At 52.6% G+C, this 16,098-nt stretch overlaps 1 protein-coding gene across 1 annotated transcript in view; it reads right to left on the bottom strand.

Annotated features, from left to right (window-relative positions):
- The window catches only part of SFMBT2 (Scm like with four mbt domains 2), a 219,976-nt gene that overhangs the window by 5,566 nt on the left and 198,312 nt on the right, over positions 1-16,098 (bottom strand). Inside the window, exons 17-20 of the mRNA XM_032881633.1 lie at positions 7,482-7,657; positions 4,689-4,855; positions 4,129-4,392; positions 3,261-3,389 (exon numbers count right to left, since the gene is read on the bottom strand). Of these exons, the coding sequence (XP_032737524.1) occupies positions 3,261-3,389; positions 4,129-4,392; positions 4,689-4,855; positions 7,482-7,657 (736 nt within the window). The remainder of the gene's footprint in view (positions 1-3,260; positions 3,390-4,128; positions 4,393-4,688; positions 4,856-7,481; positions 7,658-16,098) is intronic.

Genomic DNA, 16,098 nt, shown 5'->3' with positions numbered 1-16,098 from the left:
TTGGAGAGCCCTGGGGTGAGCTAGGGAGGAACACCTGGCCGGATCTGCACAGACTGCCGCGCGCAGGGAGACGGAGACCACAGGCGGGCTGAGAGATGGCCATCTCCCTGCTCACAGACAGCAAGCACCTGTTTGGGACCTGGAAAGGACCAATCAACCATGGGGCCTGAGGGTTCTGTGTGGACTGCCTGCAACTCTGCCGCGGGGGCCTCTGGCCCCCTCATTTCCCATCCTCCCCAATGACATGAAACAACTCCGCACTGTTCTCATTTTGAGAAGAATGTGCAATCACGAATAAAACTGCGCCCCTGATTTCTCAACACCAAAGTGTCCCCTGCCAGGGGCTGGGCTGAGCGACCTGAGCATCAGGCTGTCCCAGAGGTAAGGGCAGGGGCGGCAGCTGAGTGGGGTCAATGTCACAGGTGACCGACAGGTCTGTCCCCTGACTCTCCTTCCCATGTGGGCTGCGTGTGGCCACCACCCACTGCACGGCCCTACAGCTCGGGAGAGAGCAGGTACACAGAAGTAACACCGGGCCCCACACCAACGGCACCGCACGGCAACGAGCGAGGCCACCCCCTGTTTAAGAGTCTCGTGTTTTTCTTAGAGATGTGTGGAGTTTTACTGTATAATGTACACATTTGCAGCAGCATGAAATTACGGAGTAGAGACATTTTAAGCTGTTGCCATAACATTTCAGAATTAAAGGCATGCCCTCCCATAAAGCGGGGACAGCCCTGAGCTGACACCTTCATGAGGAATGAGTGCACTTTGCTGTCGCCGGACCATGCTCCGGGGGTTTCTCCCACGCTGGGGAACAAAGCCACTGTCTGCCTGGGGTCATCGGAAACCTCACGCCGTGGCTGGACGGACCCACTGGAGGCCTCCCGAAGCAGGACCACAGGGCACTTGGGCTCAAAGACGACTGAACAAATTTGCAAAAATTAGTAATGATGGGCCCAACTGAACAGTAAAGGGCTCAAGTCCCATGCGCTTTGGACAGCACGGTGGGCAGTAGCTTTTTACCACAGCCCAGGGAAGGCCTACCGTGCGGCTGGAAATGAACTGGAAGGTAGCTGCGATCAATTAGTCTACGTATTCTTCTGTCTCTAAGAGAAGTAAGGAGGTACAGAGCAGGACCGAGTTTTTAACTGGTGTGAGAGGAGAAGGTGAGAGACAGGGCCCTGCCCGCCGCCTGATTCTGGGAGTGGGAAGGTGGCGGGCATGCTTCACGTCTTGGACACTTTGGCTTGGGAAGGCTCGGAACTTTCTGGCACACCCTAAGAAGCTGGGCTTAGAAGTGCAAGTAAGGACGACTCAGCACTTGTAGCATTTTAGCCTTTCTCCCAAGTCAGCCTTGTTTCCACGTTCTCGCCTCGTATCACCAGCCGGTGAAAGCAGCTGCGTGCAAGCCCGTTCCCCGCTCGCCATCCCACTAACCCGGAGCTGGGGCGGGAGAGCGCCGTGCCCTGTCGGCCACAGCCCGGCTGAAAACCATTTCCAGCCAAAAGTGTGCAGTGGAGTCTAAAAGTGAAATAAGACAAAAACACAGCTTGAGACTAATCTGGAACACGACCCTCCACATCGTAAGGCCCAGAGCAGACACTCCATCCCTGTGCATGGAATGAAGACACGAGCAAACAGCCCCACGTGCTAAGCTCTGGGTCACCGGCACTCAGTGTCCTCGCTGGGCCACCACTCACTCACAAATGGCCACCTGGGAAAATGCCACGTCAGCCGAAGCTTTTAGCAGGAGTTCAATCTACCGCTTTATTTTTGTTTCCGAGATAGGAGATGGCCCCAAACACACAAGCCTTCGCGGTTCTTACCAATTCTCTCCCTGAGTGTTTTAAACGAAGGGACGGGCTCATTACTAGGTTATGTCTGATGCAGCTTTTTCCTACATGCATTTCTGTGTCACTCAGAGGAAGTGCTGGTCACGGCAAAGCCCCACGGCCGCCACTCACGCCTTCCCGTGCACGCAGTCCGTGTCTGCGGGCGGCTCTGGGGCTGACCACATGGGACCTCTGAATTCTAAGAGCCACCCTCCCCTGGGAGCTGCAACAATTTGCTTTCCATACGGTGGCCTGGAAGGAGATCTGGGGGACTCGCTGGGCGCAGAGGCATCAGAGGCTTCTTTTTCCTTCCTGACTGAATGCCTGAGTTCCCCTCTTCCCAGAATATCGGTTTGTATGATCTAAAAAAATGCCGCACAGACACACCTCTAGTGGATTACGTGGTGAACGGCACCGTCTTACATCCGAGCGCCTGACAGACACACGTACTCCGTGAGACGCTGTGAGAAGTAACAACCTTCACGCGAACACGGGAGAGCGGGTCACGGGCTTCCACTGGAGCTTCCGGGGGAGGCTTGGGTCCAGACGGGCCACTTGTTTCCATGTTAATTTAAGGGGCAACATAAAAAAATACCTTTTTTATGGCTCAAAGCACGTCTTACGCTTTATAATTCTCCTTGTCTCATCAGCAGAATCAAAATCCCTCTAAAGTATAGATTATCTTGATCGTTTTGTGTGGACCCATGGCTGGCAGGAACCTAACGTCCCACAGGTTTTTAACATTGTTACAAAGGAAAGAGTGAAAGAATGAGGCAAAAGCAGGAAGAGAGTGGCATCGAGAGAAACAGGGCAGATGGAGGGCTTCTGCCTCTGGAAGATGAGGACACGTCCCTTTCCTGTTTCTCCTGCTGAACAGGATAAGCTCTGGATGGTATGAATCCAGCAACGTGAAGTGGGGAGCAGAGATGGCAGACCAGCAGGGACCTGGGGGTGTCAGAGGGCACGGTACTGAGCACCCGGGTGTCTGCGTCCCTCTACATCCAAGACTCGCTGCTACAGAGCACGGCCCCCAGTGCTGCCCCGGGCCTGGGTGAAAAGGAGCCCAAGGGGCGCCTGCTCTTTCTAGCTGAAGGACTGAGAAAAGGGTGGCCCAGGGAGACAGAAACCTTTGAAAGATGGCTTTCCTGCAGGATGGAGAACTGCCCCGACCCTGATGGCGATGAAGGCCAGATGGCCCCAGGCTCCTAGCCCCTGACAGGGGAGCCCAAGCCGGGACTCGCGTCTCTGCTGGGCAGCAAAGAGCCCCCCACGGAAGTGTCAGCAGGGACCACGTGTGAGGCAGGCTTCCGTCCCCCAGCGCCCTGCAGTCACGAGGAAGCACCTGTGCCCTGCCAGAGCCGGGTCCCCGGAAGCAGCCAAAACGGAAGAACAGAGAACATAAACGCCGCGGCAGGACAAGCACACCTGTTCCTGAAAGATCTTGGCCAGTGGGGCGCAGTCCGTCAGCTTGATGAACCTCACCACGTCGGTCACCGTCCACTCCAGCGGGTTGCTCTCCAGAACGAGTCTCTCCTCCTCCTCCTGCTTTGTGTCCTGGCGGGAGAAGGGAGGCAGGGGGTCACCTGATCACCGCCGGGGCGGCAGGACACTGGGTACACCCCGCGGGCCTGAGCCAGACTTTCCTCCTCCCTCCGGCCTCTCCCCGGGCACCGGACAGACCACAGGGACGTTCAAAGCAGCTCATCTGGGTTACGATGTTGCCTCCAATGACTCGTGTGCCTTTAGAGGTTAAAAGAAAAGGCGCCGTGAGGGCAGCTGCTAGAAACCAAGCTCAGGAAGTCTCGGGCCTGCACAGGGAGGAGCATCTCCGACCGGAGAGAGGAGGGTACAAGGTGCCTGAGAACGTGCGGGAGTCAGCCAGCCCTTCTGCAGTTATGCTGGTGATGATGGTGCCTGTGACCCCCAAGCTGACTGTAGACAGCCTGCGGGCTTGGGGGAGACCGGATATGCCGACTGAGTCATAGCATCACAGAGGTCTCCTGTAAAGGGGAAGCCTCATGGCCACGGGACCCTGAGGGCCTAGTCTGTCTGTTCCCCTGACAAGGATCCTCTGCAGCTGGAAAACCTTCTGGAGAAACAGGTGCCATGACCTCCCTCGGAACTCCGTGCAGGGTGGGTGATCCCCAGCCCTTCTCCCCAGACTCGGGAACCAGGCTGGAGCTGCCGCGACTGCTGGTTTAAACACGGAGCCCCCAGGCAAGGCCTTCCTTCTTCAACACCCTGCGTGCAGCCCCGGCCCCCCAGAGCCCAGCTTGGGGCCCGCGGCCATTACCTCAGCCGGGTCCTGGCCGGTGGCCGCACCCTGCTCTGCCCCCTCGGCACAGGAGGCAGCCTGCGCCCTCCGGGCCCTTCGAGGCCTTTCCACGGGTGGCCGGAGCTCGGGCTCCGAGCTGCTCCTCAGGGTGACAGCCCTCCGGGGCCGCGTGGAGGGGACCTCAGCTGAAGAGGTATCTGTCTGGTCATCACGGAGCTCAGAGCTGGTCTCCTCGCTGCCCGTGTCCTCATCCACAGCATCCCCATCCTCTTCCTCGCTCTCCTGGGGAGAAGGGACAGCACTGACTCCAGGGAGGCCTTCTCCCACCGAGCTGGCCCCATGCAAACCCTCTGGGGGGGTGTGGCAAGGCCCATCCAGCCATCCCCACCACGTCCCCGTCGCGGCCCTCTCCTGGCCCACATGGCCGAGCAGGCGGGGTCTGCTTTCAGCGGCTGAAGCGCTGGGCTCCTGGTACCCAGAGTCTGCAAGCATTTGGCATCGCACGTGGGCCACAGCCCCGGCCAAGAGCCACCATGTCTCCTGGGTGCGTGCAGCAAGGTGCCCTGAGCAGGACGTACCTCCCCCGAGCCTGCGGCCAAGTCCATGGTGGAAGACCTCCGCTTCTTCTGCACAAACATGGATTTTCGCCGTTTCCTGCGTCTGGCGGGCTTCGGGTGTCCGCTCTCGGTGCTGGCTTCCCCTATCGGGGGCTTCACAATCTTCTTTCTCTTTCCATAGTAATAGGCTGCGAGGAGAGAGGGGATCAAAAATGTCTTCTAACAACTGCACACACGTAGGACGTGGACACAGAGAGAGTACAGAGACCAGAGGAAGATTGGGCAGGAAAGAAGAGGAGAAGAGAAAACGAGAGAAAGACCATTCTTTCCTTCAGAACGTTTCTCCCATTCCTCGTGGTTAGAAAGTGTTAGGGGCAGACCTGTGTGTCTTCAAAATCCACACGTTAAAGCCCTCACCCACACGGCACTGTATGTGCAGACAGGGCCTGTAAGGAGGTGATGAAGGTCTTCAAAGCGTGGGGCCTTCATCCCACAGGACCAGTGTGCTTATGGGAAGCGGAACAGAGGAAGAGGAAGTGCACAGAGGGGGAAGGTGTGAGGACAGCAGCCAAAGAGAGGCCTTCGGAGGAACCAGCCCTGCCAGCACCTCAATACAGGTCTCTAGTCACACGCACAGCACCCATCAGAGTCAGTTAGCAACTTCCAGTAACGAGCGCTGCATTTAATAAATTAAAGGTATACTCAACTAATTGAAACCACTGCTAAGGACCCAATTCTCAGTTATGATCCCGATCGAGACCCATCGCCCAAAGTCTCGGCTGTCCCACAACATAACCTCTACTGTTCCATCTAAAACCACATGCAGAAAGGCAACCTTCATCTACGGTTGGAAGGAGCTAAGAAAACACCCAAACACACAGCCCCGAGGCTTCAGTGGAGCATGCGCTCTGTGGCGGAGCGTGGCTGCCATGCGTGCCCGCGCCCCTGCACTCTCCGGGAACGCCTCCCGGCCCCGGCGTTCTGTTGCCTCACATGCAGAATGAGACCAGTGCAACCCACAGAGCAGGACGATCAAGGCTTCATGATTGTCCCCACGGACCAGTCACGAATGAATAAGCACCTGTTCACACCCAAGAGCCACGTGCGGGCAAGACCTGTCTGGTCTTCTAGAACCCGGGGCAGTCAAGATGGTGGAGGAGCAGGGGACCCTGAGCTCGCCTTGTCCTTCCAGCACAGCTAGAATAAATATCAAATCATCTGGAACGGCCAAGAAACTGATCTGAGGGCAGAGAAAACACAGCACACGCCCACCAGTGGTTTTCTAGAAGCCGGATGCTGGAAATCGGAGTTTGACCGAATACAACAAAGGGGCAGCACACTTTCAGAGTCCTGGGCTTACACTGGGGTGACTGCTGGCCTTGGTGCTCCCAGTCCTTCCCCAGGGTGGTTCTGTCGTCCCCCCGGAGCATCCGTTCAATCTGCAGCGGTATTTATGCTGACCAGGGGTCTCAGGATTGTGATGTTTCATCACATAAGACCCAGAAAAATCTCCAAGTCATTTCGTTCGTATTTAATTCAAGCTGGGGTAACCCACTTCTTCCCGTCTGTTACTGAACAGCGTACTCCGGGGGGAGGGGGGATGGTCTCTCCTCTGGCCAAACGTAATGTGAGGGGAAACAAGTTCTCCACAGAGGGCGGTGATGTCCTACCAACACACCGCTGGCTCTCCGTGCGTGCGTGCGGGTGCAGAATGCCCAGTGGCCCAACTGCACAGACAAGGGTGCTGACCCTTGGCAGGAATGGGGCAGAAAGGAGTTCTTAGGATATCCATGCATCCATACAGAGAAAACTACAAGGAGATTCACACTCCAAATGGTGGTTCAGATTCCTGGTTCTGACACACGAATTGATCCGTCTCAGCTGGCTGGGGTTCCCAGCACGTGGACCGCACTCCCGTGTCCAGTTCATGTGCCGGTGGTTAGAATGCAGGCTGGGGGGCGCCTGGGTGGCTCAGTGGGTTAAGCCGCTGCCTTTGGCTCGGGTCATGATCCCAGGGTCCTGGGATCGAGCCCCGCATCGGGCTCTCTGCGCAGCGGGGAGCCTGCTTCCCTTCCTCTCTCTGCCTACCTCTCTGCCTACTTGTGATCTCTGCCTGTCGGATAAATAAATAAAATCTTTAAAAAAAAAAAAAAAAAAAGAATGCAGGCTGGGAGAGCAAAGCCCCAGGCCATCGAGCCTGCAGACAAAGGCCAGAGCTGAGGAAGGATGGGACCTGGGAGAGGCCACTAAAGGCGGCAGAGGAACCACATGTGTGTGGTGGACAGTATGAAAATCCTGCCAGGAAGTGGTCAGAGCAAAGGTGGAGGGAGTGGGGGGCAACCCTGAGTCCCGGGAACAGTGCAGGCTGCTTTTGCACCCTCCCAGCAGCCTCATCAAGGAGCTCAGAGGAGGAGATACAGACGGGAGCGGGTGGGGGGTGCAGGCTGTGACAAGGAGCTCACCCCCCTCCCGAGGGGCAAAGGCAGGGTCTGTAGTTCCTCAGCCTGAGGACCAAGAAAGCAATGCTGGTTACCAGCTGCAACCAAGAACCAGCTTCACCCCGCTCTCTCTCAGCCGGGTTAAGTTTCCAAACTCAGCCAGTGCCCGAAATTCACAGCCCACCCTTCCCATCGCTTCTTTGCTATCCTGTCCCTCCATGGGGCTAGGGACACGTATCAGCCACAGCAAATTTTAAAGAATTCTTTTATAGCAATTCCCATGAAAAATTATTCAAAGGTTTGTTTTGTTTTTTTTTAAATCCACCAACTACCTCTAGGCCCCCAGCCCGATCTCCTTTTCATTCTTTGTACTTACTGTACTTGGTTTTGGTGTGAATGGAGCAGTTCTCCGGGCAGTTCTCTGAAACCAGCACGGGACTAAACAGATTTGGGCAGCATTCCAGCTTGGCACAAACCCGCCGGCAGAAATCTGCTACCTGGTCAGACGTCCGCACGATCTTGGCCACGGCGCGGTACGTTTTGCCTCTGTACCTAGAAATGAGGAAGAGCGACAAGACCACACAGTTACTCACACCTGCTGGGCACACGGCGCGTTCTGAAAGTAGCCCCTTTATTTTCCAACCCTAAGGTAGGCTGTGTGTGATTCCCCTGTCATTTGCTTTTATTGTTCCTTTGGAGCTCGGAGTAGTGGGTTTAGGAAAGCACCACGTGCACCACGACCTCGTCGAACCACTGCCACAGAGCTCCGCGTGGCATGGCTCACTGTGGTGTCTGCGGTTCAACACCCACTCCGGAACCTTTCGGAAATCCAGATGTTGTCACCTGCTGCTCATCACGTTTGAGGGAAAAAAAACAAAAGACCAAAAACAAAACACTGTCTCCTGCTAAGAAAAACCACCCGCAGTGAAGTCACCAGCATCACTGGAGACCAGCTCTTCGGGAAAGCAGGCGGAATGAACGCTGGGTTCAAAATGGGCACGGAGTCCCTGGGCCAAGTACTTACAGGGATAACCACGTAAATAGGGCTTGGCTGGAAAGGGGAGTACTTGATGTAGGTTCGAGCCACCTGTCAACACATTTTTAAGTTATCACTGGTACAAAACACTTACACACGTCTCTGTTAGACTGGTGCTTATTTAAATGACACGTCACGGAACCCAGAGTCCACCGCCACAAAGAATGCCTTAAAACCACAGGGCCTGTTCAACTGTGCCCCAGAGGTACACCCTGATTTTCAAGTTGAAATCTTTTTTAAAGGTATTATTTTATTATTTGAGAGAGAGAGGGAGAGAACAAGAGGTGAGAGGGCAGAGGGACAGGGAGAAGCTGACTCCCTCCCAAAGTGGGGCTCCACCCCAGGGCCCTGAGATCATGACCTGAGCCAAAGGCAGACACTCAACCAAATGAGCCACCCAGGGGCCCTCAAGTTGAAATCCTGAACAACAATGTATGTTCCAGGAAGATAGCGGGACCTTTGGTAGGTAACACTCGGGTTAGTTTTTGGAAAACTAACCACAATCCAGAGGCGTGGACTGCCAAGTAAGCCAACACTGCCGTCTCGCTTGTCCACGCCTGTAGGGGTGATGGGCGTGAGCTCTCTGCCAAACCTACTTTGCACACTTGTGTTGCAGGTTTCCAAGAGCCTGCCGCAAAGCAACAGGGACACCAGGTAATTCGTGCAAACGGCGTTAATGTAAGGAGAGCATCGCTTTGGTAATTTGCAAGTGAAGTATTACGTTCAAAACCTAGATCTGGTTCCCTAAGAGTAAGGCAGTGATAAAAATAAATAGGATAAACTAAAAACTAAAAAATAAATAGAATAAACTGATCCTGAGTTGCGTTCAAGTAGGCTTTCTCTCTCTGCTTCTTAAGACCAGAAAAAAAATACTCCTTTCCCTAACAGATCGTTTGTTTTTTTTTTTTACAGTATCAACAGCAAAGAAATTAAATTCTAACTTGAAAAAACTGGACTTCGTGTTCATTCTCTGGTCTCTCTGATCCCAGCCCCTCTGCACTCTTCTTGAATTTCTCTGAAATGCCTAGCTTCGTTTTCTGTGTAGTGAGAACTAAAAAGCAATTCTTTATAGATAAGATCGTGCTTTAAATCGTATCACCCTTGAACAACTGTTGATTTTTCTAGGACCTCTCCTCACCCTAGATGTAGGCACACACCCCACGCTCCGCGGAGGACTCCGTGGTTCACGTCCGGCTGGCTCGTGCTCCGTGCTTTTGTTATGCTTCACGATAAAACCAGCACAGGTCCGCGGACACGGAGGATCCCTCCTGCTCTGGGGAAGGCAGACTAAAAATCCGTTACTGGTACAACTTCCCTTGCAGTTGTTCCCACTACAGTCTTGTAGCCCTAGGGCTCCCTCCCTTCTAAAGAGCTCTGTATCAAGATTCTTCAAGTTCCTTAAAAAATTAAATGATATCAAGTTAAAAAAAAAAAAAAAGTTAAGAGAAATGTGAAAATCGGGTCCAATTTCAACCTGTGGAAGTCAGGCCCGAAGACAGGTGTCTGAGACCTCCACATTCCAAAGCTTCCAGAAATACATTAGAAGGACGTGAAGAGGACAAGAGCAAATGCCCCACAGGAGAGAGAGAAGGCTCAGCTTTTTCTTCCCTTTTAGTTTGGGATGACTCCGTGGAAGCAAGCATTTTAGTAAACCTTTCTCATTTAGGAAATGCCAATCCAAGTTTATGAAAATAGGATCCTGGTATGGTTTAAAAGTAACAGAATCCCCTCTCCTTGCCTGCCCTTCTGGAACAAGCCCATCAAAGAGCTATGGTGGTGGAGGAGAAGGGCAGGGAGACTAGGCAGGGAAGGTGTGCAGGCAGGAGAGGCTGGGTGGGACCCACAGTGTCCTGGCCCCGGGGTGGGTGGATGCGGGAAACACTGGCGGGGCTGCCAGGACCTCCCATTCCCACTGTTGGCGCAGACGCAGGCCCTAGAGGCTCTGTCCAGCTCCAAGAGCTCGCCCTCCCCCCTCCTGTGGGCAGCCCCCATGCCGTGAGTCATTGTGATGGAGCAAAAGGGCCTGGCCACTTGAGCCCGGCTCGGAACGACCATGGAGGGCCATTCCAATGCCAGAGGGGCCCGTGGGCTATGGTCCGTCTCCCCCTCTCCCACGGGTGTTGTTCCAAGGGCCCTCCTTAATTAAGAGGATCCAGACGCGTGGCAGGTGAGGACGGAGGCAGGATGACAGCATCTCCGTCCTGCTCAGAACACAGAGGATGTCTGCCCCTGCGGACAGCCCGGCACGGGTCAGGTGTGATGGCCCGGATGGGGGTGAAGGGACAAAGGGACAGGACACAGGTTCCAGAGCGGGGCCTGACCAAACACAACAGACTAGAGACAGGCCAGCCAGGTGTCCCCTTGTGTTGGGGGGTGGGTGCAAATACAGGAGAGGAAAAGGCCCAGAAGGGACCCCCCCAATGGTGTTAGGCGGGTCACAGAGGGGGAATCGGAGCTCGAATTCGGTCACAAGCATGCAAGAAAGGCCAGGCTCGCAGGCCTGACGTTGCAGTCTCTAGAGAAGCTAGTCGCTGTGGCTGGTGTCTGGGAACCACATTTTGGAGGCCATCCAGGTGCTGAACTGCGCCCGGCCTGGGCAAACTGTGTGTTTTGTGCTGAAAACGGGACCTGCTTGCTTGGCTGGTCCACACCAGGCAGTGTGTTGACCGTGGGACCAGCCGGCAAGAAGAGCCTCGGCCTGGGCTTCTCTGGATGGAATCGTCCCATGACAGTCACTTCCACTGCTGGGGAAGCAGAGCAAGCAGAAGGATGCCTGACACGGAGATCCTTCCAGACCCCACCTGCCTCTCTCTTCCTCACGACCTTGCTGCGTGTCCTTACTATGTCACCGCGATCCGTCTCAGCCCAGAGTAAAATCATAGCACTCAGTCCCCACAGCCCTTGTAGGAAAATTCAGACCATGGAGGAGGTCATGAGGCCTCCCGACCCAACAGACACAGAAGTAAATATAAATGTAAATTTCTTTTTGTACATGTCTATGTCTAGACACTCACATATGTACATCTACACACACATACACACACACACACACACACACAAACACACATGTCACTGCTCTGTCCAACAAGAAAGCCCAAGAGACACACCTCAACAGCAGTGCACTTACGTGTCCAAACTTGGCTGCTAAATATCGTTTTTCACCTCCTCCCACCAAAAACAAACAAACAACAACAACAAACAAACAAACAAAAAACAACCAAGTCTCCTTAAAGAGGTGGCTAAGTCCAGAACTAGGCAGAGAAAGAACAAGATGATCCGGGAACAGTTCACTGGGTCAGAAAATAACCAAGTATCAAACACTGATGAGAAAGGTCAAGGCGATAAACACAAAGCCCGCTGGGGGAGCGTGGGGGCTCCTGGGTGGCTCTGTCCGTTAGCTTCTGGGCATGATATCGGGTCCCAGGATGGAAACCTGCATCCGTCTCCCTTCTCATCGGGGAGTCTGCTTCTCCCTCTCTCTCTCCCCCTGCTCGTTCTCTCTCTTCCCTCTCTCAAAAAAATAAATAAAATCTTAAAAAAAAAAAAAAAAGCCTGCTGGGTATGGTCCCCACTGGCCAAATCTGGGCCAACCCGAGCGTCAGAGTAAGCTGATGACGTCACCCCACTCAGCGAAAGAGGAGCCCCTGAACTCACACAGACACAAACAAGGCTCTGAAAAGGCTGAAAGCCTGACAAAGAGGGATATTTACGTAGTACAGAGCGTCCCCCCATCAGCTGCCTCTGCCCCACAGCAGTGTGGCAGACGTCCCTTAATTAGGTGATCAAAGTAAACACCCCCAAGGAGGGGTGCACAGAGATGGGCATCAGCCAGCAAGGTGCTGTGAGCAGAACATCCTTACTCCTGTGATACTCCCCATACACCCCCTGAACCCCGTCGTGCAGAAACATGAAAGAAACTCCCGAAGAAGCAGCATTTTGCAACGTGTCCCCACCCTCCACAAACATCAAGGTCATGAAGGTCAGGAAAAAGTCTGAGCAACTGTTGGGGAGCAAAGGGACCCTAAGAGACAGGGCAGCCCAGTGCCCCGGTTCTGCCCGAGGGACAACACTGGGACAGCGGAGACATGAGTGCGGTGTGAGGACCACTCGTATGCACCACCGTTCTGATTCTGATTACGTGGGAGAGCGTCCTTTTTGGTAGCAAATGGTTACGGACTGGGGGGCGATGGACCATGATGCCAACAACTCACTCTGAAATCCACCAGGAAAAAGGACGTAATCATAATAAATTGTTTATATAATTTAAATGTCATTTTTCTAGAAGTTTGAGATTGTTTCCAGATAAACACATAGAGAAGAAATAATAAAAATGTTAGGTGTATATTGACTCAAACTACATTAAGCTTAGTGTATACCACGACTTCCATCTGTTTTCGAGTGCTGCGGGTCAGCACGGGCATTCGCTTTTGGATTTTCATGCGGTTCGGGGAAGACACATTGGACCTTACAGCTCCTGCCTGAACCAGTAACCTGGCCTGTTGGGAGCCGGCCAACAATGAGGGCAAGTGTCTGCACAACTCTTGTTCATGAAGACGCACTAAACACACAGAACTACCAATCTACCAAGAAACACGGGCAAAAGGCGGCTCTAGGACTGTACCCATCGGCTGGGGTTTAGTGGCATGACTGCATTCACATGACAGGGTCATTTCTGTGTTCTCCGAGACTCCGTACAACGTGACCATCCGATCCTCACAGTTTCCCGGGGCATCGCGGGCAGGTCAGGCATCAGGAGCTCCGCCAGACGGGGAGAGGCGGGCGGGCAGCACCCAGGGCACAAACTGAGGGGTGCCACCGCGGTCCCCTCGCTAGCCTGTATGGCAGGTGGCAGTAGAATCCGTTCTGCAGCTCTCCCCATCATGAAAGGCTGACAAACAGTACGCCAGGGACACACTTCCGTAGGCAGAACGGGAGGGGAACAGCTCAAAGCAGGGGATAAAGCAAGGAGCTTTAAGTCCATGTGAGTCCGTCCGGAGGGAAGGACCCTCTGCCGGGGAACTTAGTAAAAGGACCAGCAAGGCTGTTGTAAACACAAGGTAAGGTTCTTAAAGCATGGAGCACAAATTCTGCGAGGAGAGGAAAACACTGGAAGACATGATCCCGCTAGTACATAGCAGAAAACTCCCTGGTCTTGGAAGGAAGGAAGGAAGGAAGGAAGGAAGGAAGGAGAGAGGAAAGGAGGGAAGGAGGGAAAAAGAAGTGAAAGATCACTGGGTCAGAACTGACACAGCATGACAGGAAGCAAAGATAAAGAAGGGAGGGACCCAGGGAGATGTGTGGTGAGCGGCCATCAGAGGAGCTCCGCCTCCGTCATTCTGAAGACCGCCCCCATTCCTGGTCTACCTCTGCATTACTGAGCCTCCAGAGACATGCGGAACGTGATCCTGTCTTTACTAGCAGGGCGCCTGAGGACAGGCTGGGTGACAGAGGTCTCAGACACCCACTATGAAACAGCACAGGATGCCAGAAAGCAGAGGGACGCAGGAGGGATCCTCTCCCCGGCTGTCACTGTGGGGACCCGCTCAGAACCCCAGAGCCGACACAGAGATGATTTTAAGATGAAGACGGCTGAGATCCAAAGACGCAAAAAGCAGCTTTCCCAGAGCCTCCATGAGCTGACTAAAAGCAGAAACTTCTGAGAAATGAGGACTACCTTAAGTTCCCTCTTTGGAGTGGCTTCTAACCCTAGGGTAGAGACCAGAGTAAACCTACCATAAATCCCCTCTGAGGAGTTTCACGGCCATGAAGAAGAAAGACTGCTCGTGCCCGCATAAACCAACTTTTTCACAAACTTTCTTATCTTCTATTTGTTCTCCTAAAAACTCCTATATCTTTCATAAAGAAACCTATTTGGGGGCGCCTGGGTGGCTCAGTGGGTTACGTCTCTGCCTTAGGCTCAGGTCATGATCTCAAGGTCCTAGGATCAAGCCCCGCATCGGGTTCTCTGCTCGGCAGGGAGCCTGTTTCCCCCCTCTCTGCCTGCCTCTCTGCCTACTTGTGATCTCTCTCTGTCAAAAAAATAAATAAAATCTTAAAAAAAGAAAAAAGAAAGAAAGAAAGAAACCTATTTGTTCTTCCCCTAAGGGCCTTTGCTCCATACTCTCTTTCCCCTACTAAGCTAGGGGTAACATACACATAAGCTCCAGATCCTAACTGCCCCTTCAAGTTCCTCATCAGGAAGCACTCCTGTGTGAGTGCATGGTGCACCTGTGAGTAAAGTCTTTTCTCTTGCTCATCAGTCCTCTGTCAGTTTAATTTGCAGGCTCCCAGGAACTGAACATTACAGGGTACAGAAAAGGTTTTTTCCTTCTTGCCATCAAGAAGGAAGTGTGAATGGTCTTCCAGTATCTTCCTACCAATCAAAGTGGGGGTTTATTTCCACATGTGAGTACATCAGGCAGGGTGGAGAAAGAGAGATGAAGACGGAGAAACAAGGATGCTGGAAAATATTCACCTCTTTCCCCTGAGAAAAACCCAAAATGGATTTTGAGCCAAAAGGAAATACAGAGTGAAAAACCCAACACTGATGTAACAATCCACTCTTGAATTCCAGGAGGATCCAAGAGGGAGGACTCCAACTTGGCCTAAGTTCTATCACTCACTTGCAAAATGACCCCAGAGCAGGACCTTCTAACAGAACTTGGTGAGGCAGTGATGGGGGTGTGAGAGCGTAAAACCAGGTTCTACTCCCGCAGGATGAATCCATGACCTGAGAAGAATTCTGAAGGAAGAACTCAACTCTGCGGTGACAGAGAAGCTTCACGTGCTGGGAGACCATCACTCCGCTCCTTAGCCACAGTGAGCTATGGTCCTGACTTCCTACAGAAGCGAGCCTTTCCTTCATCGCCACATCTCTGTGATCTTCAGAACTACGGGCAACGCTCTGGTTCACTGGCTTCTGGTCTTATGAGACACAACCGCTCAGAAACTTCTGCCTTCTTTCTGGATTCCTGCACTTCAAGGAATGAGAACTCTGAGTAAGAAAGGAGGTATGTGTGCGCTTATTTCAGAAAGACCCCATCCAATTCAGGACACCCTAAACTGGTCTGTCGGAAGCAGAAGCACCAGGCCCATAACCTGAGGAACTTAAGCGCGTGCAGAAGCTCGGGCTTGTGTTCCACAAACTGGTTCAGCGCCTGCTTCCTGGAATGTTTACGGCATGTTTTCGGGAGAGCGATCGCACAAATCTGAGCGAGGTAAAAATTAACAAACGAACAAACTAATAATTTTTTTCAACGAAAAGTCTCTGTTTCCAACTCCTTTTCCACACAAATCATTTTGTTGCCAAATATTACATCTTGCTACTCACAAAATAGAAGCATGAGTAAAAGACCAAAAAAAAAAAAAAGGGGAAACAGAAACACATAAAAAATCAATAACTGCTTATGAAAAAGAAACCAAACTATCGTTTCTATAGAGCCAAGTGTGACTCACCTCGAAGTTGTGATTTCCCCTGCGTCTGCCTAAGTGATAAAGAAGTCTCATTCCCTCCAGTTACAGAGGACAATTCTTCTTTAAATATTCTGAGTAACTGTAACAAAGGACTGGGAAAATGTATTAAGCCTTTACCTGGATTTTATAAAGACGATCACAAAAGCCCCTCAAAGCAGAGTTAACAGTCTTTCTCCCCCCCAAGAAGATTCTAGAACATGTCGGAAAACATTTAAATGTCTCTAGATGCGCACGGTTGGAATTATTTTTTTGTATCCCCCTAACGTATAGCCTAAATTCTTCCTCCTGAAATTCAAACCAATGTAGGTCAATTTAGTATATGGAAATGCACTGGAGAGAAATGTTCTCTTCCAGGACTGCTGAATGAACTACGTGAGAACCTACTTTCTCTTCGGAACCACAGCTCTACCTGGGTTTTGCCTCTTAATATACGCTGAAGACTCTCGATACAGACTCCTTACCCGGTGCTCAATACTGCAGTTAA

This window comes from Lontra canadensis, unplaced genomic scaffold (genome assembly GCF_010015895.1).
Source record: "Lontra canadensis isolate GAN:19392208 unplaced genomic scaffold, GSC_riverotter_1.0 scaffold76, whole genome shotgun sequence".
NCBI classification, from domain to species: Eukaryota; Metazoa; Chordata; class Mammalia; order Carnivora; family Mustelidae; genus Lontra; species Lontra canadensis.
This window is presented reverse-complemented; position numbering and strand designations above follow the sequence as displayed.